Source organism: Capra hircus, chromosome 6, assembly GCF_001704415.2.
Source record: "Capra hircus breed San Clemente chromosome 6, ASM170441v1, whole genome shotgun sequence".
Lineage (NCBI taxonomy): Eukaryota > Metazoa > Chordata > Mammalia > Artiodactyla > Bovidae > Capra > Capra hircus.
This window is the reverse complement of record NC_030813.1, coordinates 61,484,154-61,510,021: the sequence shown is the minus strand read 5'-3', so window position 1 is coordinate 61,510,021 and position 25,868 is coordinate 61,484,154. Positions and strand designations below refer to the sequence as shown.

At 35.9% G+C, this 25,868-nt stretch overlaps 1 protein-coding gene across 1 annotated transcript in view; it reads right to left on the bottom strand.

Annotated features, from left to right (window-relative positions):
• The window catches only part of SLC30A9 (solute carrier family 30 member 9), an 80,719-nt gene continuing 55,063 nt past the window's right edge, over nucleotides 213-25,868 (bottom strand). Inside the window, exons 12-18 of the mRNA XM_013964616.2 lie at nucleotides 25,320-25,359; nucleotides 24,411-24,482; nucleotides 23,734-23,841; nucleotides 21,151-21,316; nucleotides 13,227-13,356; nucleotides 10,051-10,164; nucleotides 213-3,291 (exon numbers count right to left, since the gene is read on the bottom strand). Coding sequence (XP_013820070.1) covers nucleotides 3,247-3,291; nucleotides 10,051-10,164; nucleotides 13,227-13,356; nucleotides 21,151-21,316; nucleotides 23,734-23,841; nucleotides 24,411-24,482; nucleotides 25,320-25,359 — 675 coding nt within the window. The 3' untranslated portion in view covers nucleotides 213-3,246. The remainder of the gene's footprint in view (nucleotides 3,292-10,050; nucleotides 10,165-13,226; nucleotides 13,357-21,150; nucleotides 21,317-23,733; nucleotides 23,842-24,410; nucleotides 24,483-25,319; nucleotides 25,360-25,868) is intronic.

The window sequence follows — 25,868 nt, the reverse complement described above, 5'->3', positions numbered from 1 at the left end:
TATACTGTAAATGGATTATAAAACAATTAAGGGTTTTTATATCTTAGTTTTGTAAAACTGAGGACACCCACAAATTAACAACCATGCTCAAGAAATACTAAATTGTTTGGAAACACAGGCATGATTTAAGGTTAGCACATGAGGTAAAGAAGTATTTAACAAACATTTATTCACGGGGGGGGGGGGGGAATCCCAAACTAAGAAGTAAAACATTCTTATTTACATACAACATTTATTAAGGAAGAACGCATCCTGAGGGACCAGGGAAATCTAACCTGCCACAGAGATCAGACAGATGAAATACAATGTAATAGAAACAAAAATTTTCTTTTCCATAAAACCAAGTCTAGAGATGCTAGTAAACTTAAATGCAAATATAAAGGCTGCCAGACCAATCTTCTACATAAACGCTTTCCAAAGTTCCACTTCAGAGACAAAGATGAGGGATTTAGGGGGGACAATCTCTGAATCAACATTTTACCTTCAATTCTTTGCTTCACTGACTTCTGACAGTTTGGTAAATTGGGGGTCATCACATTTAAAAGAAATGCCAAAGCTTGACAAATGCAATCTAAGAAAAATAGTATAAATTCCAAATGCCTGTGCAATCTTCTGTAGTTTCCAGCATTCTCAAAAAGTTATCAGATTTAAAACTTAAGCTATTTCCTCTAGATGGTGTAATTTTACCAAAAAGCATTACCCAAAGTATAGGATAATTAAGGTAACACACTGAAGTCATATACCCAAAATTCAAATCTAATGCCATTTTGTTGTTCTGGGTTATTTGGTGTGTAGGAGGATGTATGCAGATATAAATTTATTTTTTTAAAAACTTGAAGGTTTTCCAATCTGATTCTATCTTACAGTTTCCTAAGTATATGTTCAGGAATCTCCCTCTTTGGAACTGAATATTTCTGGCCACTAACATAGTCCACTTAAAAATAGATCTCTACTCCTCATCCTCTGCTGTGGTCTGAGAGACATGCCACCTTCCATAGTCTGGGGCCTGTTACTTACAACCAGGGCTGAAAACAAGTATACTTCGCCTTTGCTAGTTTCCAGATTTCAGCTTAATACAAAGAGAAGTAATGGCCTTAACTGACCTCTTCTCTGTCCAACATTAGATATTATCTTAATTTTAAAGAAAGAGGATAAAATTCACTGATTTCAAAATTCAAATTTGACTCTCATTTAAAAGAAAACAAAGACCAGTGTTGTTATACCTTAAATTCCTAGACAGGCTGTACTTCTTTATGTCAAATTTCACTTAAAGTTTAAAGTATCAGTGCAGGACAAGACCAGGAAGAAAGGACAGAAACATAACCTTCAATTAGGTATTACTTCAGTCAAGATCAGATTAGAAAAGTGAAAGAAGTATCAGGGATTGGCTTCTTTCAGGGAGTCCTTTAAACAAAATCTACCATTTGGAATAACTATTGCACATCAACTTGAGATTTTTTTCAGTAAGTGAATATTCTTGTCTAGCTATGTGATATTTTTCAGAGTAATTTTACTAGGAGGAAATTGGATATAATGTGGTACCTTTCCATATGGCACTGACATGGATAACAAAATGGCAGGTGGGAAAGGGGAGGAAGGCAGACATACAAAATATAGAGTGAATTATAATGGGTAAAAAAAGTTTCTTAAAAAGGGTGAAGAATTTGAAACTGTAAGAACAAATTGTGGGTGTACGCAGGTATATGTATAAAAGAGTTTTGTATCTTAAAAAATAAAATTGGAATGTTATTTCACTTAAAATGTACAGCATGCAAAATGCTTTGTAATGGTAAAAAATGTGCAGCAAGCTAGATTTTCACAATTTTCCAGTAAACGACAGTTCTGGGTCGAAAGATTACCACTACAAACCCTTTAATCAAACGTTTATTTTTTGCTTCTGGCATTACAATTTGCTATAATTGATAAACTTCAATCTAAATAAGTTTATAGACACTGACCTAGGTCCTTAAACACCCCTGTATCTAGCAGAGAGACTATTCATCCAGCCATCACTCTCGCATGGACAATGCTCATCGGTCCCTGAACAATTTAAAGTGCATGGGAACTGGTTTGATGAATGGAGAGACACAGCTGTAGTTTTGCACTAAGTTTTTAATTACTGAATTGCACGTTTTTTCACCTTGATACTTATGATCATTAGAAAGCTACTTACATAATTTATAATCATACTTTATGCTAAATGCCCATTTGTAACTGCAAGAAACTCCTGTTATACTATTGACTATGACATTAAATAAAGTCATGGTCACAAGTTTCTGTATTAGAGGTTTACATCTCTATCTCTGAAAGCAAGGAATATCACACAGTTCAGATGTACATAAGTAGTGCCTCTTTTAAAATAAATTAAAAATAAAACGCTGTGGTGTCTGTAAAATTATAAATATTTCTAGTCCACTTTACAGAATGTCAAAATGCTTATAAATGCATTATCTCCTAGTAAATGCACACGGCAGCACTGGAGCCAGTCAAAAACAAACACTAAAAACCAGTCATCACACTGGCCCATGGAAACATCTAGAGTTATACTTCCTACCATTAGAAAAATTGAACTAAATAAGGGAAAAAAACAAAGGAGAGAAAAGAAATTTTACAAAATGGCAACTAGCATGACCTACAAGAGTGTACTGAAGTTATCTTCCTTCAATTTAGTAACAAAGTCCTACTGGAATGAACATTTATGGATAACCAAGTTATTAGGACAGTGTTCCTCTTAGTGCTCAGGGCAAAAATACAAGCTATGTCGAAATAATTTCTACATTCTATATGGAAAGACAGACTTTGAAAACGGAGTGACTGGTTTAAAAACCAGAATACAAGATTTAGCCAGAATGTTCAAGACTGACAGGTTTTGATGGAGTGAAATCTTCACTGGCAACAAAATAAAAAGTCTGAATCTTATGGATGCTGCTTATTTTTACCCATGTGAAGGAAGGAAACATGATTGCAGGTACAACACACACTGACAGGCTAAAATAAGAAATTATGAACAATTTAAGTAACTAAAACGTTTCCCATTGAAACATAAAAACATGATTTCCAAATTGATTCAACTTGTAATATGTCTCTTAGAAGAAGCTGTTTTAGTTCTATGGACTGTTGAATTGCCCTTTTCATATAAATACTTCCTCCATCTTCAAATAAACGGCTTCTGAATGGCAATGACTCCCTCAGGGTGGGAAAGTAGTCTTCGCAAACTTGGTTCCAAGGCGATTCATCCCATCAAGTCTATAGTATCTCTAAATCTACATGTCTAACTTCAGGATTTCGTTTCTGGAAGGAAAAAAAATCACCGTTACATTATTAATAGCAAAAGACAATCTTCTATTTCCTTTATTCCTTTTTATCAATTTTATTTACTTAGATGCACCATATGGCATGTGGGATCTTAGTTCCCCAACCAGGGATCATTACCCATGTGCCTCCAGCATTGGAAGCTCAGAGTCTGAAACACTGGACTGCCAGGAGAGTCGCTCTTTTTATTTCTTTTGCTCCCTAAAGCCAATGAAAACATCTGGTCAAACTATTTCGCTGTAGCATAGTATCAACAGAAATATTTACGTAGGGAAAAACACAAGATCAACAGACAACAACCAATTATACACTATAAACACTAACAGTAAGTAGTCCAACCTCCCTGAGTTTTGTCCGTATGTTCATTAACACAATAATCAATTAAGAATCTAGTACATGCAAAGTACTGCAAAGCAGGACAAGTACTCTCATTTGTGGTGAAAATCACTGCAGAACAATAATAATCAGAATTAAGCTGATATTAACTTATTTTACATATTCCAGTAACACTCCATATAGTCTTGATCTAAGACTGTTCTAGAAAGTAGAGCTATGGTTATTACATAAGACTCTGCTTCTTACTCTGAGGGACTTAGTTTAGTCAGAGGCAAGTATATGAATAACCTTTATGAGTTAAAGCATTATAACTAATAATAATAATCAGTTAACATTTAATGAGCAGTTACTCTTGTCTCAAACACTGTGCAAGAGGCTTCATGGAATAATATGCGCTTTAAAACTATTATAATAACCCAATTATTTCCATTTTACATATGGGAAAACTGAAGGTTAAAGAAATTAACTAACCATCCAAAGTCACACAGCTAGTAAGTGATGGAGACAAGACAGATTCCAGGCCGGACTCCAGACCCCAAAGCTCCTAACTATTTTCATGTACTAAATAATGATTCTGGTTACAATAACATGAGATCTATTATGTTCATTCATGAGATCCAGAAGGAATTCACTGAGGATGTAATATCTAACCTAGGTTTGAATACAGTGAGTTTTCCAGACAGATGAGGAAAAGGGTCTAGACAGAAGAAACAATACGAGCTAAGTCAGAGAGCCTGCTGACTCTATGCTATGATCAGCACAGAAACTGCAAAAAGGGAGGGTTAGTGATAAGACTGGAAAGATAAGCAGAAGTCAGATTGTAGAAAAATCTAAAGAAATTTCAACAACAAAAATTATTATAGGCCTAGACTGTAGCAAGCACTGAAGCATACAACAATGAACAAGAAACAAACAGAGCTTGACCTGAAAGAACTTATCTTTAGTGAGGAAACACACGCTAAATAAGCAGACATTGTAACGTTATGCTACTACAAAGCAAGGTAAGATTCGGGAGGATTTTCCCACTATGGATATGATACATAACACAAGAACTTTCCTTTGACTTGAGATTAATTATACCTTATGACCACCTTCTCCTCCTCTCCTCCTGCAGGAGGAGAAGGGGACGACAGAGGATGAAATGGTTGGATGGCACCACCAACTCAATGGACATGAGTTTAAGTAGACTCCAAGAGTTGGTGATGGACAGGGAGGCCTGGCATGCTGCTGTCCATGGTGTCGCAAAGAGTCGGACACGACTGAGCGACTGAACTGAACTGATGACCACCTTAGCTATGCTTCCCTCATAGCTCAGTCTGTAAAGAATCTGCCTGCACTGCAGGAGACCTGGGTTTGGTTTCTGGGTCAGGAAGATCCCCTGGAGAAGGAAATGGCAACCCACTCCAGTATTCTTGCCTGGAGAATCCCATGGACAAAGGAGCCTAGGAGGCTACAGTCCATGGGTTGGCAAGAGTTGAACACAATTTAAGGAACTAAACCACCACAACCAAATTAGTCAGGGATATTTTCACCCAAAAGTGTAGGAAAAATGTGGCTTCTTGGTTTGAAAGACTTATATAACTTAAAAACATGAGACAATTCAGTCTATTAATGATTTCAGTTCGGTTCAGTCGCTCAGAGTGTCCAACTCTTGAGACCCCATGGACTGCAGCATGCCAGGCTTCCTTGTTCATCACCAACTCCCGGAGCTTGCTCAAACTCATGTTCATTGAGCTGGTGATGCCATCCAACCATCTTATCCTCTGTTGTCCCCTTCTCCTCCTACCCTCAATCTTTCCCACATCAGGGTCTTTTCAAATGAGTCAGTTCTTTGCATCAGGTAGCCAAAGTATTAGAGTTTCAGCTTCAGCATCAGTCCTTCCAAAGAATATTAAAGACTAATTTCCTTCAGGATTGAATGGTTTGATATCCTTGCATTCCAAGGGATTCTCAAGAGTCTTCTCCAATACCATAGTTCAAAAGCATCAATTCTTTGGTGCTCAGCTTTCTCTATAGTCCAACTTTCACATTCATACATGACTACTGGAAAAACCATAGCTGTGACTACATGGACCTCTGTCGGCAAAGTAATGTCTCTACTTTTTAATATGCTGTTTAGGTTGGGCATAGTTTTTCCTCCAAGGAGCAAGGGTCTTTTATTTTCATGGCTGCAGTCACCATCTGCAGTGATTTTGGAGCCCAGAAAAATAAAGTCTTCACAATTTCCCCATCTATTTGCCATGAAGTGATGGGACCAGATGCCATGATCTTAGTTTTCCAAATGTTGAGTTTCAAGCCAACTTTTTCACTCTCCTCTTTCACTTTCATCAAGAGGCTCTTTATCTTTAGTTCTTCTTCACTTTCTGCCATAAGGGTGGTGCCATCTGCATATCTGAGGTTATTGATATTTCTCCTGGCAATCTTGATACCAGCTTGTGCTTCATCCAGTCCTGCATTTTGCATGATGTACTCTGCATATAAGTTAAATAAGCAGTGTAATAATATACAGCCTTGACATACTCTTTTCCTGATCTGGAACCAGTCTGTTGTTCCATGTCCAGTTCTAACTGTTGCTTCCTGTCCTGCATACAGATTTCTAAGGAGGCAGGTCAGGTGGTCTGGTATTCCTATCTCTTTCAGAATTTTCCACAATTTGTTGTGATCCACACAGTCAAAGGCTTTGGCGTAGCCAATAAAGCAGAAGATGTTTTTCTGGAACTCTCTTGCTTTTTCGATGATCCAACGGATGTTGGCAATTTGATCTCTGGTTCCTCTGCCTTTTCTAAATCCAGCTTGAACATCTGGAAGTTCATTGTTCACGTACTGTTGAAGTCTGGCTTGGAGAATTTTGAGCATTACTTTGCTAGCGTGTGAGATGAGTGCAATTGTGCAGTAGTTTGAGCATTCTTTGGAACTGCCCTTCTTTGGGACTGGAATGAAAACCTTTTCCAGTCCTACAGCCACTGCTGAGTTTTCCAAATTTGCTGACATACTGAGTGCAGCACTTTCACAGCGTCATCTTTGAGGGTTTGAAATAGATCAACTGGAATTCCATTCCACTAGCTTTGTTCATAGTGATACTTCCTAAGGCCCACTTAACTTTACATTCCAGGATGTCTGGCTCTAGGTGAGTGATCACACCATCGTGGTTGTCTGGGTCATAAAGATCTTTTTTGTATAGTTCTTCTGTATATTCTTGCCACCTCTTCTTAATATCTTCTGCTTCTCTTAGGTCCACACCATTTCTGTCCTTTACTGTGCCCATCTTTGCATGAAACATTCCCTTGGTGTCTCTAATTTTCTTGACGAGATCTCTAGTCTTTCCCATTCTATTGTTTCCCTCTACTTTTTGCACTGATCGCTGAGGAAGGCTTTCTTATCTCTCCTTGCTGTTCTTTGGAACTCTGCATTCAGATGGGTATATCTTTCCTTTTCTGCTTTGCCTTTAGCTTCTCTTCTTTTCTCATCTATTTGGAAAGCCTTCTCAGACAACCATTTTGCCTTCTCGCATTTCTTTTTCTTGGGGATGGTCCTGATCACTGCCTCCTGTACAATGTCATGAACCTCCATCTATAGTTCTTCAGGCACTCTGTCTATCAGATCTAATCCCTTGAATCTATTTGTCACTTCCACTGTAGGGGATTTTATTTAGGTCCCGAATAGTCTAGTGGTTTTCCCTACTTTCGTCAATTTAAGTCTGAATTTGGCAATAAGGAGTTCATGATCTGAGCCACAGTCAGCTCCTGGTCTTGTTTCTGCTGACTGTATAGAGCTTCTCCATCTTTGGCTGAAAAGACTATAATTAATGATTTAATGGCTTCTAATTAAATCACATGAATGGTCAGTTGCATCCAACTCTTTGTGACCTCAATAATATTTAAGACAGTAGAATCCTAATATCACAATATGTGACAGTTACTCATCTAGAAGTTCTGAAAATCATGCCTGATAAAGCTCATGAACTATAATGTTAACTAACAAAATCATCAAAATTAAAACAAATACATTAACAAAATCATCTTTTTTTGAAGTGCTTCTGTTAATCTGATTACATACGTAGATTCTAAAAGATAGTAAAATAGTGATAAAAATGTTTCCCTTCAATGTCATTTCTCATCAATTTTTAACAATACTAAATACTGATCAACATCAACTAAAGAAAATTCACTGTCTTCAACAAACTATAGATGTTAAAAATCATTAAACTGAAATCCTTGCATACAATTTTTAAAAAATGTTTTGTGACAAAATGTGAAGTATGTATAAAGCCCTCTAGTTCCACACTGAAGTCTGATGTCACAAGGAAAGGAACCCCCATGAGTGCTTGAATTATGAGCTCAATCAGATGCTTTTTATCTGAACACCATTTTTACTTGAAAGAATAACTAACAAACCATGGTTGTTAAAATCTGGTTATTTGGTAGGCACCCTCTTAGGAAATAAACAAAATAAGTCTACTGCAAGAAAAACAACTAATAGTATTTTGCTGCTAATAATAAAATGCAAGCTTTCAGGTCAAAATTAGGATGCTGAAAAACTCATTCACCATGATGAGTCTGACAGCTTCCCAATATTTAGAAATGTATCAACATTTGAGTGATGTGCATAAATTCAATGAGACAGTATCTTCCAAATGACCAATTCATAATGCTAAAGAATCATGCATGGGCTAAAAGATGCCATCAGACACAGAACAAAGATAAGCTAACAGATTTTAATATAATAGTGTATAGGAGCGAACTTATTGTATCCAAAGAGAGGTCTGATAGTTGCTCTTGGTTACTGGGAGGTAATCTTCAGGCCCTTGGAAATCCTGCCTAATAATTATGTTTTTGTTTATCTTTGGCCACATGGTGGCTGCTGTATCTCCAGAAAGGGGTGGAGACTAAAGGTGTCAGCTCTTCCTTACAGGGGCTGGAGATCGGCTACTCAAGCAGTCAACTACGGAGCCCTGAGAAAACTCCTGGATACCAAAGCTCAGCTGAGCTTCTCTGGTTGGCAGCACTCTATGCAAACTGTCACACAACATTATCATGAATGTAACACTGTCCATGACTCCATGGGGAGAGGACAGTGAAACTCCAGGTTCAGAACTCTGCTCTATACACCTCTTCCTTTGGCTAGCTTTAATCTGTATCCTTTCACTGTAACAAACCATTCAGTGAGTTCTGTGAGTCCTCCTAGTGAATTATCAAACCTGAGGATAGTCGTAGAAACTCCTTGAACTTTGCAACTGGTGTCACAAATGAAGATGGTCTTGTGGACTGTGCAGTTTAACTTCAAACATTGTATGAAAAGTTCATTGAATGGTTTCATATTTTGCATCACAACTAAGCTTTAAGAGGTTACCAATTGCCAGGTTTTGATATAACATTAAAAGAGAATATAACAATTTATCTTCTTATATGAATAAATATTCTTAAATTTCTCAATTGTAATTTATAATTTGGTAAGTATCAATAAATATAACCTGCCAAAAAAGCTCAAGTCCTCAATAACATTTAAGACAGTAGAATCCTAATATCACAATATGTGACAGTTACTCATCTAGAAGTTCTGAAAATCATGCCTGATAAAGCTCATGAACTATAATATTAACAATAACAAAATCATCAAAATTAAATACATTAACAAAATCATCTTTTTTTGAAGTGCTTCTGTTAATCTGATTACGTACGTAGATTCTGAAAGATAGTAAAATAGTGATAAAAATGTTTCCCTTCAATTTGTCGTTTCTCATCAATTTTTAACAATACTAAATACTGATCAACATCAACTAAAGAAAATTCACTGCCGTCAACAAACTATAGATGTTAAAAATCATTTACAAGTTTTCATCACTGCAAATGATTAGAACTCAAATGTCAACAAATGACAATTTCAGAACACAGAGGTATTTTTAAAGGCAGTCTGGTTACGTAATATTTTAGTATAAAAAAAGATAGCTTCTAATGCTATCAACTGAACAGAAACAAACAGAAAATATAAATTAATGTCAGATTAAAGAAAGATGTACATATTTAAAGTCATTTTTTTTAACTTTTGAACAGAATCTAAAGTTTCCACTTTACCTTTCTCTAAAAATATTAGAGACCACTTTTTACTTAAAGACAAACCTCTGACTATTTTAGAAACTAAGCAATCAGTATAGAACAGGGGTTAAAAATACTGAATCTTAAAACTAAATAATAAAGGTTCAAATCCCAAGTCCCCTGTTTCCTTGAGTATATTATCTAACTTCTCTAACATGGTCATTTTGTTGACCATAACTACCGATACGTTATGAGGTTACTGAGAAGATAAAAGCATACAAGTAATGCAATTAGCAAAGTGCCTGACACAGATAAATATTCAAACAATAGGTGACACTGTTAGCATATTATTCTTATAAATATATCTTACTTTCAGTTCCTTCTCAAGTCTATCTACTTCAGCTCCTAAAGTATCAATAATATTTTCTCCATGTTTAAGCATAAAGGTCTCTAGTTCTTCAGGAGTCTTCACTTCTTGAATTTCCTATAAAAGAAAACGATAACATAAAAACAAAATAAATTCTTAAAAAAAAATTATAGTCATACATTGATGATTTCTTTAAAAAAATTATAACAAATACCATTGAGTTTTATGAAATATGGAAACCTTTCAAGCCATAAGCCATGGACCACCTATTTCTAAAAAAAAAAAAAAAAAAATCAATTTCAGAAAAATTGAGTACAATGCTCCACAGAGGTAACACTGCAAAACCAGTGAGAAAAGAATGGACAAATCAGTAAGTAGTGCTGAGAAAATTATTTTTTAATAGGGAAAAAAACCTAAATCCCTACCTTAGACTAATAAACAAATAATTCCAAGTAGACTGAAAACCATAGGTATAAAAGCAAACCATAAACTTTTTAGAAGAAAAGAATATTTTATGATAATGGGATACAGAAGGGTTTCTCAATCAAGATAATAAAAAGCATTTCAAATTTGACATACAATTAAAAACTGCATTAAATCTTCTGTAAAACAACAAAGTGTAATGATAAATTACAAACTAGGAAGTTAGCTGCATATACGTAACTGAGGAAGGATTAGTATTCAGCATATTAAAAATAAAACATATACAAATCTGTCAAAATAAGAGAAAGAAAATGAACAATGAAGTAACTAGAGGAAATTCCAATGGTCAATAAATTTCTATGCTGATTATCCTTACTACTATCACAGAAATATCAACTAAATCAATAGGATACTATTTTATATCTATCATAATGACAAAAATTTTTTAAACTGTCAATACAGTCTACCGAAAATGTGAAGCAATAGAAACTTTGCTACATTGATGATGGAAGTTAAACGGACATACTTTGGAGAACAATTTGCCAATATCTAAGGGGACGACAGAAGATGAGATGGCTGAATGCCATCACTGACTCGATGGGCGTGAATCTGAGTGAACTCCGGGAGTTGGTGATGGACAGGGAGGCCTGGCGTGCTGCAATTCATGGGGTCGCAAAGAGTCAGACATGACTGAGCGACTGAACTGAACTGAACTTGCCAATAACTAACGAAGCTGAAGATATGTTCAGCCAATTGCTCACCTATTTTAAATCGAGTTATATAATAGTGCCCTAAATTTCTTGCACATGTGCCCTAAAGTTTTGCACATGCAAACAAGGAAACGTGTATAAAAATGCCATCGTGGTGTTGTTTCCAATAGTTTAACACTGGGGCCAATATAACTTTTCATCAAATGGGGACTGGATAAATAAACTGCAGTATGTTCATTTATAAGATGACATATTATATAGCAAGTAAAAGTAAATTAATTAGGGTATAATATTAACATAAAACACACTGCTCAACAAATTATAGAGATAATCATATTATATCACTTATAACAATTTTCAAACACGTGAAGTGTTATTCTATCTTGTGCTAAGAAAAATATGTTGAAAAGTATAAAAATCTGAATGGAAATGAGAAGTACTAAATTCAAGACAATTATTAGTTCTTGGGATGGGAAAAAAAGAATGAGATCTAGAAGGAGAAACAAGGGCTGTAACTATTTCTGTAATGACTTCTTTTCGTTTTTTAAGATCTTACAGTCCTGGGTGTTCTTTGGAAGGACCGATGCTAAAGCTGAAACTCCAATACCCTGGCCACCTCATGCAGAGAGTTGACTCACTGGAAAAGACTCTGATGCTGGGAGGGATTGGGGGCAGGAGGAGAAGGGGACAACAGAGGATGAGATGGCTGGATGGCATCACCGACTCAATGGACATGAGTTTGAGTAAACTCCGGGAGCTGGTGATGGACAGGGAGGCCTGGTGTGCTGCAATTCATGAGGTTGCAAAGAGTCAGACACGACTGAGCTACTGAACTGAACTGAAGCAAATACAGTATGGTAAATGTTAATATTAAACAAAGGCAAGTGGTAACCTCTGCTCTACTCATTATACTATTATCTATAAATCTTCCTTTAAAGTACTCTTAATAAAAAAGCATGGATTCTGGAGTTACAGATATCTAAATTAATATCTGATTCCATATTTTGGCTCTGAAATTTAGGCAAGTTATCTAATCTTTCTGTGTCTGAATTTGCCTATCCCACAGAGATGTTATGGGGAGGGAGGTGGGAGGGGGGTTCATGTTTGGGAACGCATGTAAGAATTAAAGATTTTAAAATTAAAAAAATTAAAAACATAATAAGAAAAAAAAAAATTAAGGGGCTTCCTTTGTGGCTCAGTGGTAAAGAATCTGCCTGGCAAAGCAGGAGATATGGGTTTGATCCCTGGCCCAGGAGGATCCCACATGACATGGAGCAACTAGGCCCTTGGGCCACAACTATTAAGCCTATGCTTTGGGCTTCCCTGGTGGCTCAAAGGTTAAAGCGTCTGCCTGCAATGCGGAGACCCGGGTTCAATCCCTGGGTTGGGAAGATCCCCTGGAAAAGGAAATGGCAACCCACTCCACTATTCTTGCCTGGAGAATCCCATGCACGGAGGAGCCTGGTAGGCTACAGTCCACGGGGTCACAAGGAGTCAGACACGACTGAGTGACTTCACTTCACTTTGGAGCCCAGGAGCTGCAATTACTGAGCCACGTGCTCCAACAGCCAAAGACCACAGACCTTAGAGCCCGTGCTCCGTAACAGAAGCCACCACAATTAGAAGCCCGTGTACCACAACTAGAGAGTAGACCCTGATGCTGCAACTAGAGGAAAGCCCACAGAGCAATGAAGACCCAATACAGCCAAAACTAAATCAATAAAAATTATCAAAAATAAATAAAATAAAAATGAAAATATTATTTCTTCACCTCACAGGTTGTTGAGAGTGAATAAAATAGCATATATAAAATGTCTGGCACTAACAAGCACTTTAATAATAAATTACCTTTTCTGCTGTCTCCTTTGAATCACTCTTACACTAAACAAAGAGGTCTTTGCCAAATTTTTAGAGCCCTAAGAAGCTGAAACCTGAACTGACTTTAAGACTTACAAAGAAAAGCTTTTATTTTATTTACTCAGGAAGTGATTCTTCAACCCTTGACTATATAAGGAAAAAAAAAAAACAAAAAATACAAAAACTTACTTGTAGCATTTGGTCAAAATCTTGTTTTTCCAAATACGATCTCGTAACAACTCGTCCATCGAAATCCACTTCTGCCTTAAATCTCACTTTCCCTAATCCCAGGTCTGTGGCTTTAACATCATGAATTGCCCTGCAATTAATAACAACGCATACAAATTTACATACACATATACACATTATAGTGGCAAAAGTCTAGAATTTTTATTTTTTCCCAGCAGTATGAAAATGGATTAAGATAGCTTCCAGAGTGTTCACCATTAAGCACTACCTACCATTTTCCAAAAACTTGCTCGTTTAGCTTTTTCTTTTTTGGTATAATGCCATACAAAAGTGCAAACACTAGTATTTTATGGTAATTTTTATATACATTAATTACATAGTTTGTGGATTAAAAAATCAACTCTAAATTGCTTTTTACAATACTGTCATTTTATCTCATAATCTTTTTTTCAATAGCTTCTTTTTCACACGATGCTCAGAGTACTGTATTAGAATGAGGTTAATAATAACTACCTAACAGGACGGATTATAGAGTTTTGCCAGGAGAATGCACTGGTCATAGCAAACACCCTCTTCCAACAACACAAGGGAAGACTCTACACATGGACATCACCAGATGTCCAACACCAAAATCAGACTGATTATATTCTTTGCAGCCAAAGATGGAGAAGCTCTATACAGTCAGCAAAAACAAGACCAGGAGCTAACTGTGGCTCAGATCATGAACTCCTTATTGCCAAACTGATTTAAATTGAAGAAAGTGGAGAAAACCACTAGACCATTCAGGTATGACCTAAATTAAATCCCTTACGATTATACACTGGAAATGAGGAATAGATTCAAGGGACTAGATCTGATAGAGTGCCAGATGAACTATGGATGGAGGTTTGTGACATTCTACAGGAGACAGGGATCAAGACCATCCCCATGGAAAAGAAATGCAAAAAAGCAAAATGGCTGTCTGAGGAGGCCTTACAAATAGCTGTGGAAAGAAGAGAAGCGAAAAGCAAAGGAGGAAAGGAACGATATACCTGTTTGAATGCAGAGTTCCGAAGAATAGCAAGGAGAGATAAGAAAGCCTTCCTCAGCAATCAACGCACAGAAATAGAGGAAAACAATAGAATGGGAAAGCCTAGAGATCTCTTCAAGAAAATTAGAGATACCAAGGGAATGTTTCATGCAAAGATGGGCTCAATAAAGGACAGAAATGGTAGGGACTTAACAGAAGCAGAAGATATTAAGATATTAAGAAGAGGTGGTAAGAATACACAGAAGAACTGATGCTGTGATCACTCACCTAGAGCCAGACATCCTGGAATGTGAAGTCAAGTGGACCTTAGGAAGCATCACTACGAACAAAGCTAGTGGAGGTGATGGAATTTTAGTTGAGCTATTTAAAATCCTAAAATATGATGCTGTGAAAGTGCTACACTCAATATGCCAGCAAATTTGGAAAACTCAACAGTGGCCACAGGACTGGAAAAGGTCAGTTTTTATTCCAATCCCAAAGAAAGGCAGTGCCAAAGAATGCTCAAACTACCGTACAACTGCACTCATCTCACATGCTAGTGAAGTAATGCTCAAAATTCTCCAAGCCAGGCTTCAGCAACATGTGAACCGTGAACTTCCAGATGTTCAAGGTGGTTTTAGAAAGGCAGAGGAACCAGAGATCAAAATGCCAACATCTGCTAGATCATCGAAAAAGCAAGATAGTTTAAAAAACATCTATTTCTGCTTTATTGACTATGCCAAAGCCTTTGACTGTGTGGATCACAATAAACGGTGGACAATTCTGAAAGAGATGGGAATACCAGACCACCTGACCTGCCTCTTGAGAAACTTGTATGCAGGTCAGGAAGCAATAGTTAGAACTAGACATGGAACAACAGACTGGTTCCAAATAGGAAAAGGAATACGTCAAGGCTGTATATTGTCACCCTGCTTATTTGACTTATATGCAGAGTACATCATGAGAAACACTGGGCTGGAAGAAGCACATGCTGGAATCAAGGTTGCCAAGAGAAATATCAATAATCTCAGATATGCAATGATACCACCCTTATGGCAGAAAGGGAAGAAGAACTAAAGAGGCTCTTCATGAAAGTGAAAGAGGAGAGTGAAAAAGTTGGCTTAAAGCTCAACATTCAGAAAACTAAGATCATGGCATCCAGTCCCATCACTTCATGGCAAATAGATGGGGAAACAGTGGAAACAGTGGCTGACTTTATTTTTCTGGGCTCCAAAATCACTGCAGACGGTGACTGCAGCCATGAAATTAAAAGATGCTGACTCCTTGGAAGGAAAGTTAGACCAACCTAGACAGCATATTAAAAAGCAGAGATGTTACTTTGCCAACAAAGGTCTAGTCAAAGCCATGGTTTTTCCAGGAGTCATGTATGGATGTGAGAGTTGGACTATAAAGAAAGCTGAGTGCCAAGGAATTGATGCTTTTGAACTGTGGTATTGGAGAAGACTCTTGAGAGTTCCTTGGACTGCAAGGAGATCCAACCAGTCCACCCTAAAGGAGATCAGTCCTGGGTGTTCACTGGAAGGACTGATGTTGAAGCTTTAACTCTAATACTTTGGCCATCTGATGCGAAGAGCTGACTCATTTGAAAAGACCCTGATTCTGGGAAAGATTGGGGGCAGGAGGAGAAGGGGACGACAGAGGATGAGATGGTTGGATGGCATCACTGACTCAATGGACATGAGTTTTGGTAAACTCCGGGAATTGGTGATGGACAGGGAGGCCTGGCGTGCTGCGGTTCATGGAGTCGCAAAGAGTGAGACTCAACTGAGCGACTGAACTGTACTGAACAGGATGGATGTGGGAAATAATGAACCAAGATATATAAAATGTTTAATATGGTACCAATTACACAGCAGGCATTTAATCAATGACATTTATAAAGTAGATTAAGGTAGCATGTTTAATTTCTAGATAAAAGAGTCCCAAAGGGATATGAGACCTGTCTAAGGTAATTTATCTAGTCAACAGTAGAGCCAGGCCTCACCCCAGACCTTTAGATATCCAAACCTAGTGGCCTTTCCATTATACCATTCTGCCTTCCAGAAAAGGAAGCAGATGCTCAAGCGTAACTGATTTTTATCCTTCTTGCCCTAATCCTAGGCATCAATCTTCCCTAGAACACTATGGATAAATTCCTTCTTTCTATGGTAATCACTATAATATCTTTTGTTTACAGGATACATCAGAAAATAAAAACCCTCTGAATTCTAAGGACATTGAGATTTTCTACTGGGAAAACAAGCCTAAATGAGGCACCAAGAACTCTTAAAACATCCGCCTGAGAGACCTTAGGCAAGATACCACGGAGTCTAAAATTCTTCATCCATATGAATAAAGATGTATAGATGAAAATAAGAATTAATGGCTCAATATTTATAAAGTTATATATGTCCAAATTGAAACAGAACTTGTCCAGATTTGTAAGAGGCTATACAATTTATTCATTTTAGAAAAGCGTATCTAACTCAGTCTTAACAAACAATTTAAATAAAATACTCATGACGTGACTAAAATTAAACGGCAGTTAGTAAAAATATTCTGATATACTTTTCCCTTATATTCTTAGTTATTTATATATCTTAACTGCAGATAGAAAACTGTGATAGGCAATGTTTATCATGGTTCCAGCGATCCTCTCCTCCTGTGCTCAGGCCCTTGTATAATCCTGTCTCTTTCAATGCAGGCTACCCCTGGTGATTTGCTCCTAACCAAAAGAATATGGCAAGATGATGAGGTGTCATTTCAAGATCAGATGACTGATCTGTGACTTTTATCTTGTCCACACTCAACATCTATTGTCTTCTCTATTTGGATACTTTGATTAAGCAAACTGCCATGTTAGAGAGTTCCACATGGCAAAGGAACTAAATTCTGTTAATAACTGTGGGAGTAAGCTTAGAAGCTGATCCTTCCCCAGGAGATGACAAGTCTCAGTCAACACCTTAACTGCAACATGTGAGAAACCCTAGAGACGAGACCCAGGTAAACTGTACTCAGATTCCTGATCCATAGAAGCTGTGAGGTAATAAATGGTGTATTAAATCACAAAGTTGTGGGGTAATTTGTCACAGAGCAATAGAGATAACTAATACACTGCTTTAAAAACCATATAAACTTTCTGAAATACTGACATTTATTTTTCCAGCAATTTAATCTACTGATCTTCACTATTTCAGTTCAGTTCAGTCACTCAGTTGTGTCCAACTCTTTGTGACCCCATGAACTGCAGCACACCAGGCCTCCCTGTCCATCACCAATTCCCGGAGTCCACCCAAACCCATGTCCATTGTGTAGGTGATGCCATTCAACCATCTCATCATCTGTTGTCCCCTTCTCCTCCTGCCCTCAAATCTTTCCCAGCATCAGCGTCTTTTCAAATGAGTCAGCTCTTCGCATCAGGTGGCCAAAGTATTGGAGTTTCAGCTTCAACATCAGGCCAGGACTGATGAACACCCAGGACTGATCTCCTTTAGGATGGACTGGTTGGATCTCCTTGAAGTCCAAGGGACTCTCAAGTCTTCTCCAACACCACAGTTCAAAAGCATCAATTCCTTGGCACTCAGCTTTCTTTATAGTCCAACTCTCACATCCATACATGACTCCTGGAAAAACCATGGCTTTGACTGGACAGACCTTTGCTGGCAAAGTAACGTCTCTGCTCTTTAATATGCTGTCTAGGTTGGTCTAACTTTCCTTCCAAGGAGTCAGCATCTTTTAATTTCATGGCTGCAGTCACCGTCTACAGTGATTTTGGAGCCTAGAAAAATATCAGCCACTGTTTCTACTGTTTCCCCATCTATTTGCCATGAAGTGATGGGACCGGATGCCATGATCTTAGTTTTCTGAATGTTGAGCTTTAAGCCAACTTTTTCACTCTCCTCTTTCACTTTCATGAAGAGCCTCTTTAGTTCTTCTTCCCTTTCTGCCATAAGGGTGGTATCATTGCATATCTGAGATTATTGATATTTCTCTTGGCAACCTTGATTCCAGCATGTGCTTCTTCCAGCCCAGTGTTTCTCATGATGTACTCTGCATATAAGTCAAATAAGCAGGGTGACAATATACAGCCTTGACGTATTCCTTTTCCTATTTGGAACCAGTCTGTTGTTCCATGTCTAGTTCTAACTATTGCTTCCTGACCTGCATACAAGTTTCTCAAGAGGCAGGTCAGGTGGTCTGGTATTCCCATCTCTTTCAGAATTGTCCACCGTTTATTGTGATCCACACAGTCAAAGGCTTTGGCATAGTCAATAAAGCAGAAATAGATGTTTTTTAAACTATCTTGCTTTTTCGATGATCCAGCAGATGTTGGCATTTTGATCTCTGGTTCCTCTGCCTTTCTAAAACCACCTTGAACATCTGGAAGTTCACGGTTCACATGTTGCTGAAGCCTGGCTTGGAGAATTTTGAGCATCACTTTGCTAGTGTGTGAGATGAGTGCAATTGTGCGGTAGTTTGAGTGTTCTTTGGCACTGCCTTTCTTTGGGATTGGAATAAAAACTGACCTTTTCCAGTCCTGTGGCCACTGTTGAGTTTTCTAAATTTGCTGACATATTGAGTGCAGCACTTTTCAGGAAATTTCAAATTGGTCACAATTTTTCCATTTACAGTTCTTTCCTAGAGTTTAATTATAAAAAACATATGCAAATTATAAACACATTATTCCTAACAAATGGGTGCCAAAATACATGAAGTAAAAATTGACAGAAATGAAAGGAGAAATAGGTAATTCAACAACAATAATAGGGGCCTTCAATATCCTACTTTCAATAATGGAGAAAACAACAAAGGCAAGAGGATCAATAGGGAAACAGAAAACTTGAGCAGTATAAACCAACCAAATCTTACAGACATCTACATAACACTCCTTACAATAGTAGAATAAACATCCTCAAGTACACATGGAACATTATCCAAGACAGATCATATGTTAGCCTATAAAATAAAGCTGAGTAAATTCAAAAGGACAGAAATAATAAAAAAAAAGAGTGCTTGACAACCACAATGGAATGAAATAAGAAGTAACAAAGACATTTGAGAAATTAAACCACACTACTAACCAACCAATGGTCAAAGAAGAAATCTAAAGTGAAATTAGAAAATACTTTGAAGTAAATGAAAATTAAGACACAATATAATAAAATTTATAGGATGAAGTGAAAGCAGTACTTAGAAGGAAATTTATAACTGTAAAAGCCTATATTAAATAAAGAAGATGGATATCAGATAAAAAAAACTTAACGTACCATTTTGAGACATTGAGAAAAGAGCAAACCTAAATCAATACTAAACGTAAATCAAACAGAAGGACGGAAATAATATAGATTTGAGCAGGATTCAAGAAATAGAAAAAGCGACAGAAAATCAATTACACCAAAAGTTAGTCCTCTGAAAAGACCAAGAAAATTGATAAATCTTTAGCTGGACTGACCAAGAAAAAAAAATAAACAACACTTAACTTACCAGAATCAGAAATGAAACAGGAGACATTACTACCAATCCTAAAGAAATAAAAGGAAATACAAAGGAAACCAGGAACAGCTGTACCAACAAATTAGATAACTTAGAACTAATGGACAAATTTCTAGAAAGACACAAACTGCTGAAACTGACACAAGATGAAACAGACAATCGAATAAACGTGTAACAAGAGATAGAGCAAGTAATCAAAAAACTAACCAAGCAGAAAGCCCATCCCAGACGGCATCACTGCTGAATTGCACCAAAAATTTAAAGAAGAAATTGTAACAAATTTTTTTTACATACTCATTAAAAAAAATTAGAAGAGGAAACACTTTCCAACTCATTTTATAAAGTCAGTATTACCATGATACTAAAAGTAGACAAAAGATATCACAAGAAAAGGATATTAATATGGAGAATATAACATGAAGTCACTAAGCCTAGTATTGATTCTAAAAATGCTCAACTTCTAATTTGATCCAGCAGGTAACTACTTTTTAAGAATAAACATGTAGGGCTTAGAATATAAATATAGTAATCACATACTCATTTGTTTTAGTGATACAGATATAGAGGTCATTGTTAAAAGACTGAACTTAAAAATTTTAATTATCACACAAGACAAACACATTCTTAAATATGTGTGCGTGTGTATAGGTTAGTAGGAAATTAGAATTTTAAAGGATTGTTCCTTCCCCTTCACTCTGAAACTACACTACTGCTTGAGTTCACTAAGTTCTATTAGAACACTTTATCTCTTCTGATTATCTCTTAAATCTTCAACTCTTTATCATTTAACGATAAAGATTATAAGGGAAAATATTTAAAATAAGCTAAAATAAGATGTCTACACTAAAAAAAAAAGTATAAATTATATTCAATTTGGTAGTCATATCCCAATGAATAAAAATCTTTTAAGTTCAATATATTCAATTTGCGGGGACTTCCCTGGTGGTCCAGTGGCTAAGACTCCAAGCTCCCAATGCAGGGGTCCCAAGTTCAGTCCTGGTCTGGGAACTAGACTTCACATGCTCTAAGTAAGACCCAGTGCAGTCAAATAATTTTTTAAAAATACATATTCAATTTGTAATTATAATACAAATATAAGGCAAATATAAATATGAAGATTTCATATAAGTGGTTCCACAATGAAGAGGCAAATACTTGGCAAACTTCTGTTCCCATTATATGATATAACTGTTCCTTATTTTTAGAAAAATTAAAAATATACAAAATTTAAAAGGAAATTCAAGGAGTCTGCTAAATGCTTTCACTTGCTTTCTTATAAGGTTGCAATGCTGCAAAGTAATAGACTAAAAAGTTCTGACGGCTAGGGATTCAAAACCTCTTTTGGAAGAACTTATAAAACAAGCATTTGTATTTCTTAATTTATTTCTCTAAACTTTAACAGCATCACTGGAATAAACTGACCTTACTGATGGATCGTTCTCCAGGAGTTCAGTAAGCCGTTGTACTTGTTCTGGCTGGATGGATCGCCCTAAGAGTGCTTCTGTGTTAGTGTAGATGAGGAATGCTGAGACCACGCCTAATAGGGTGCCCACACCCAAAGAACCCAGGCTGTCATACAGTGGGTTCCCTAAATAAAAGCACATAAGAAGTCAGTAAATTAACATGTTCTATTTCAGTGAGCTTAAGGGAGCAAAGAAGCTGAATTAGTAAATCAAGGGACTTGAAATTCATTCCTAATTCCTTTAATTACTTTTTCCTAATAGTTTTACTATTCTACAAAATAAGAATGCTACAACTTGCTGCATGGGAGTATTATGCAGTTTAATTACTTATGATCCATTACTTGCACCTGGTTACATGGGTTAGGGTTCAGAGCATTTTCAAATTAGAGACATGATATATATACTAAAGTAATAAAGGGTCCACTTCTTTTTTGTTATGTCGGTAGCACTTTTCCCAGTTGACAAAATAATTGTAGGATCAACAGCTAAAAAAAAAATTTGTGTTTTGTCTCACAAAGGTTCTGTGAAAGATTTAAGCCATAAAAAAAAATATGTATGAGGCACTTTTATCTCTTTCAACCAAGAATGATACATAGGTAGTAACATTCTTAGATATATAAAAAGAAAGCAGAAAGAAAATGGAAGTTCATTTGCATCTAATGGCTACCTTAAAGCAGTGGTTCTCAAAATGCAGTCCTATGACCAGTAGCAGCATCAGCATCACTAGATAATGTGGGTAATAATGCAAATTCTCAGGTCTCGCTCAAGACCTTCTAAATCAGAAATCTGCAGCAGGGGTCTAGCATTCTATGCCTTCCCAATACCTCCAGATGATTCCGATTGTAAAGTTTGCCTTTAGGTTATTAGGGCTATATTCTCTTCCAAAACCAATTAGAGTTGACTTATTATCTATGAATGTATCAATAAATATTATACTTTAAATCGTTATAATAAATTTTACACACAAGGTTTTCATAATTAAGCCTTTTATTTCATAGATCAAATGTCAGTATTAAATTACCTTAATGCTTGATAAAATATACATGTTTTACTAAAAACAAACCTCAATTTACATTAGTTTTATTAACATGTAGTCAAAATACAACACTAAAAAGGGACGACTTATTTTGTACTACTAAAGTATACAAATATGATCCACTTGTAAAACATAATCCATTAGGAAGTTTGTAATTACAGAGTTTCAAATCAAATACTGCTATTCTTTAGAAATCTAAACTTAATTATTTTTATTTTCAAATATACATTATTAATAACTGAATTACAATAGTAACGAACAGAATTATTAGCTGGAAAATATCTTATTTCCTGGCATGTCATTTAATGTAAATGACTTAAGTAATCAAATAAAAATTAAGGTGAAACTTTTTAATGAAGGATATAATAAAACAGACTTGATAGAGATCTTTATCTTGTTTATTTTCAATCTTTTTTTTTTTTTAATTTATTTTTAACTGGAGGAAAATTGCTTTACAATGTTGTATTGGTTTCTGCCATACAACAACATGAATTAGCCATAAGTATATATATGCCCTTCCCTAGGAACCTCCCTCCCACCCTTGATCCCATCCTACCCCTCTATTAAAAGTTGACCTGTTCATCAAGTCATACTTTCCTTAAGCCTGACATTTTGCTAAGAAATTATTTATGTCTAAAAAGTGTCTAAAATGGTAAGGTCAACTAGAAAAACAATCAAAACATTTAGGAGTACTTTGGATTATAGTATACATCAGAAAATGATGGTTTAGTCTCAATACGCACATTCAAAATGAGAAAAATCTATTCATACTTCAGACTATGTTAATACTGCAAACGGTGGAAACTCATTACCAAAAATTATTTTAAATATGCTAGGACAAACAGGGAAGAATGGAAATACCGTTCCAAGAGAACTGCAACCTCACAAATTGAGTTTCTTCATAATAATTGGTTCGTTTATTTTAGAAAATAAAAATAAAATGGTTTTTCTGTCTTCTTATTCACCTGTGCTGCACTGGCCTTCAAAACATTTAACTAGCTGCCAGAATGAGGATGGAAGCAACTAAAGAACCAAGGAAACAGGAAAGCAAGAGCAGTTATTATTGGCACTAATAGTGGAAAAAGACAAATGGATGAGCCACAATGCATATTTACTTTAAACTTTAGAGTTTATTAAAGTTCTCTCTCATATATTATCTCAAACCTGTAAGGTCACTAGGACAAGTATTACCAATATCTCTACACATAAAGAACTTAAAAGCTCTGAACAGTTGTGTAATTATTTCTAAGTCACAGCTAGAAAGGTTTAGAGCATTACAGAAATGCTCTATTAGCAGCTTTCTTTACTTCTAAGAGAAATTTCTAACTCAGAAATCTGAATACTTTTATTGTCTTATTTGTCTTATACAAACGGTTAGTATGAAATTCACATTTAACAATCTATTATTGGTTTAAATTTTTTCAGTGATATAAAGGAAAATTCCCACATATTAAAGGATTATTTAAGTAGTACAAATAAATCACCTGTAATCCGAGAAATATTTACCTGTTATGGAGGTTAGGCCCATACAAGTGGCTGCTATTGTCACTCCCAACACTGCTGCAGTATCCTCCAGTAATATAACATTTGTACTAGGATCACGACTTTCCATTACTTAGTCATTGGGGTAGAGACAAGAAAAGAAACTTTTGAAATCTTAATTTGATATTATCAGGTAACATAAAATGTCCATTAATTTAACTTAATTTAATTTGAATTAAAAGGGAGTTCCCTAGTGGCTAGGATTATAGGCTTTCACTGCTATGGCCCAGGTTAAATCCCTTCATGGGGAACTGAAATCCCACAAGTTGTGCCCAATGGCCATAAAAAAAAAAATTAAAAATGTATGAGATCCTGACTTTTAAAACTGTTCAATATAAACATAGTTACTTGATTTAAATGTTAACAATAACTGATACTTAAAGTCAGATTACTTTCTCAAGTTACATAAGCATACACAGAAATACTGAAGTCCACATAAGTTAAATCCAAACATAAAGCACTCCTTATCAAATTACACTACATTTTTCTTTTTAAAAGAGCTAATACATAAGTAAGAGCCATATAGGGAAGACACTGAGATATATTTTGTACACATCTATCTGGAACAAAGCAACAGTACTCGGTGATTTTAGGCAAATAGAGATGATGATATAATACACCTACGTTTCTAAAGTACATACCATACTTGTAAAATGACATTCCTTTGGCCCGAGCACTCCTACGAAGCTCATTTACAGCAACAAGAAGTGTTGCTGAAAGAAAAGCACTCATATCAGATGGAAGAAACTTCATGCCTCCAAACTTTAAAGATGGCATCTCAAAAGATAGATAAATAGGCACAATGCTTTAATGCTATCTAAGAGCTGTCAATAAGGAAAAGTTCTATATTAAACTAGCCATTATCAAGAACTCCAGTTAATCATTATAATAAAATGAATCCCATATTTTTAGCTACCATAATTTAAATATCATTACTGTCACAACAGCCTTAATTTAGTAGACAACTATTAGTTGTCAGGTACCACACTAAGCACAATTACTTTTGAGACTCCCAACCTTTTGAGGCAGGTGGTATTACCAACATTTCACAAGACTGTCAAAGATGAAGGGATAATGCATAGAAAATGACAATGTTTCAGAAGTAAACATACTATAAGTAGAGCAGCAGATAAGCCAGTTTCATGCATGGTATTAGCACTTCTCTGTCATATTACTGCTATAGCTGAAACTTTCAAAAACTTAAAAAATACTTGTTCTGCAAAAAGGGACAGTCTTCCCAGGTTAACATTACTAAAGCCTGATTCTTAAAAACTCACTATATAGTTATGCATTTATACTCCATTTCAAATGTTCTGAGCATTATGATATGATACTTAAGAATAAGAACAAAAAAGCTTTTCCAAATTTGGCCCCATCCATTACAGGAATCAACATAGTACATTATACAAAGAATTTCCTCCCTCAAAGGAGACAAAACTTTATTCCTATTTCTACAGTTTTCTTTAACCAAGAGAACTTATTATTAATGGCAAACTATAAAAATGGACTATAGATTATTAACAATAACAAAATCCTGGGATAGTACGTACCTCCTTCAGATACTAATGATCCCGCTAAAATACAGTATGCCTAGGAAATAAATATTAAAATAAAGCATAAGTTAATATTTCACTAAAGAATTATAACAGTCCATGCATAAGCTTAATGGAAGGAAACATCAATCCTAATCAGATAAGGATTTTGATGGGAAATAGTTCAAATGAAGACAATGAGACACATGGTGTCTTCATAAGAAGAAACGAGTTAAAATTTGATGACTACCTCATTTTTTAATACCTGGAAGAGTAATATACACACACAGTAGAATGTTATACCATGACCTAAGTTCATTCATGATACAAAAGAATTATTACTTAACTGGTAAAAAAAAAAGCTTTTGAACTTCAAAATGAACACAAACATTTGAAATCTAGGGCTGTCGATATGGTATGATCTACAACCATACCCAGTTATTTCTTAATTTTGTTTCCACGCCCAGTTCCAAGAGAATTCTTTCTCAGTCCTGATTCAGATGGATCAGCAGTTATACACAGTAATCAATTTGGGGGAGGAAGATAATAATACCATTTTCCTTACAA